General features: G+C 52.7%; 1 protein-coding gene across 3 annotated transcripts in view; it reads right to left on the bottom strand.

The window, feature by feature from the left end:
* The window catches only part of TMEM120B (transmembrane protein 120B), a 44,819-nt gene that overhangs the window by 1,683 nt on the left and 40,593 nt on the right, over window positions 1-2,543 (bottom strand). For all 3 annotated transcript variants that reach the window (XM_044930211.2, XM_044930212.2, XM_006047162.4), the window contains 3 exons: window positions 1,781-1,873; window positions 911-975; window positions 502-570 (listed from right to left, as the gene is read on the bottom strand). In XM_044930211.2, the coding sequence (XP_044786146.1) occupies window positions 502-570; window positions 911-975; window positions 1,781-1,873 (227 nt within the window). The remainder of the gene's footprint in view (window positions 1-501; window positions 571-910; window positions 976-1,780; window positions 1,874-2,543) is intronic.

Here is a 2,543-nt window from a genome sequence, read left to right as displayed (position 1 = left end):
CTGGGGGGTGGTGCATAGGAGGGGGCGCCCCAGGGTGGGGGAGGCAGGCAGAGAACAGAAGGGAGAGAAGGCAGAGGCCCGCTCAGGTCAGCTCTCCTTGTTGAAATGACTGGCCCCCCCAAACCCCACACACACACCAGTGCCCCCTGGGACCTCAGAACCCCTAAGCACAAGCTCCCTGAGAACTTCAAGGTTTGCCAGCGGAAGGCAGGGATCTGAGCCAGCTGGGTGAGAGGTGTGAGTCCTCGGGGTCAGGCAGTGTCCTAGGGGGCTCCCCCCTTGCCTCCTATCCCCAGCGCCCTCCTTGGTGTTTCTCAGACCTCTGAGGGGCTCCAAGGGACCCCCAGATTTCCTGCCCCAGTCTCCTAGGCCCCCAGAGCAGTGAGCTCTCTACTGCAGGTCCCCACAGAGCAGGGGGTGGGGCAGGGAAGGAATTCTTTCCAAGTGGCCCCAGGACACACATACACACATATAACACACACACACGTGCGAGCACCATACCTGCCATTCTCTGCATTCCTCATGGCTGGAGAGCTCAAACAATGTGACGGCATTGTAGAGCTGCCAGAACTAGAGAGGGGAAGCAGGAACTGCTCAGCTCACCTGAGTCCCCTTGAGACCCAGGTGGGAAAGCCCAGGGGCCAGGGGCAAGCCCCCCAGCTTCTGCTGTAAACTGCCCTTGAGACACTGACAACCCCCTTCAAATGAAACTGGGGCACCCAGCCTGGGGTGGGGCATGCGGGTGCCCAGGGCCAATTCCCGCTCCTGCCTTTGGCCTCCCTGGACCCAGGGGTCATCCCAGCCACAGGACCCCGAGGGCCCCAGCTCACAGATGGTTGGTGAGAGAGAGAGCAGCCTTAGGACCTTCTATTCCTGAGAGGGGGTACCCACAAACTCCAGGGGGACTCACATGGCCACAGAACAGGAAGGGCAGAAGGAAGGTGAGGCCTCGCCACATCCAAGACTGAAATCCTTCTGTGGAGAGGAAGGAGGGAGTGAAGGGCCTGGGTGAGGTGGCCCGGCCCTGCCCGTCACTCTGCGATCAGGCGGGTTGACCTCCTCCAGGTGGGTGAGTGCTAACTTGGAAAATAACCCAGGGAACACGTGGAATACCTGCCGCCAGGCCTGGTGGCCCTCACACCTCACGTCCCTGTGACCCAAGTGGGCTGACCACTCTTACAGGACGCTGGCATACCAGCACTAGTATGGTTTTTGGTTTTTCATAATTTGCACAGGATTTTACATTTCGTAACTGGCTTTGGCATGCTTCATTTCAATCGAGTCTTGACAAAATAGGGCCTACTGTGCAGAGTAATTCAATGGAAATGACCACTTCAAAAAACAGAAGATTTTTTATTAACAACACTTTCCCCTGAAAGTTTAAAGGAAGGGTCTCTGAGTTTTCCTGATGCAGCACCCACCCCGATGAGTTCAAGTTAAGAACACATAAATTGCACAAGTGTAAAAACACTAGACTAGACTAACATTATGTATGTCATAAAACATAGGGAAAAAAAATAGACATTTAAAAAGGATAGGCTACAGGCACTTAGCCTCCAGGGCCTGGCACACAGCTGGCCTTGCGTTTGTCAACTGCAATGGAATCCACCATGAATTACAAAAAGCAATTAGGATGAGGCCAGCAAGCCCTGGCTTTGCATGTGGCAGGTCCTGTCAGGCTCTTACCGGCACCTGGTCCCTGTGACGGACATGGGGCAAAGTCTGGGGGAACAGAGAGGGTCAGTGCTTGTCATCTCGCTGACCAGGCCAGGCTACTCACCCACAGTGAGGTCCAGGTGATTCCTCTCCCCCAGGGCCCGCAGTCGGTAGAGGCAGCCTCTCTGGTAATAATATTGCAGGAACTGGACACAGCCTGTAGGGGGAGCACAGCGCCCAGCTCAGGGACTAAGGGACCCAGCAACACCTCCAAGGCAGGCCGGCAGGTCTCCATTGCCCAGAGACCAGGGGCGCCTGGGTACAACCTCCTCCCACCCCCAACACACAAGGCACCGTAGCACACCACACAGCACCACACCACACCCACACACCCACCCACACCCACACACACGTCTGAACCCAAAAAACGAGGAGGCAGACCACGCCATGCCATGCCACACCACACCACACCACACCACACACACCACACGTCTGAACCCAAAAAACGAGGAAGCAGAATTCTGCGTGTCGACATGGAAAAATACCCATCGTAACTGTTAAAAGAACAGAAACTAGGTTATAAAAAAAAGCTGTGTGGAAGAATCCTATGTTTGTAGATTATACATAATACAGTATTATAGGTGTGTATATGTGTTTATGAATGAAAATATTTGAAAGGACATATATCTATTAATACCCTAAGGATGGAATTATACATAATTTTCCTTCTTGGCTTATGTTTGTATGCAGGGTTTTATTTAAAAATTAAATTGTATTTTTTTGAATAGGTAAGATGTATTCAGCATAAAACTCAAGGGGAACAAACAGGTACTTGGCAAAAAGTAAAACTCTCTCCCTGTCTTTAACCATCCAATCTCTGTTCCTCA

The sequence above is a fragment of the Bubalus bubalis genome, chromosome 17 (assembly GCF_019923935.1).
Source record: "Bubalus bubalis isolate 160015118507 breed Murrah chromosome 17, NDDB_SH_1, whole genome shotgun sequence".
In the NCBI taxonomy this organism is placed as follows: Eukaryota; Metazoa; Chordata; class Mammalia; order Artiodactyla; family Bovidae; genus Bubalus; species Bubalus bubalis.
This window is presented reverse-complemented; position numbering and strand designations above follow the sequence as displayed.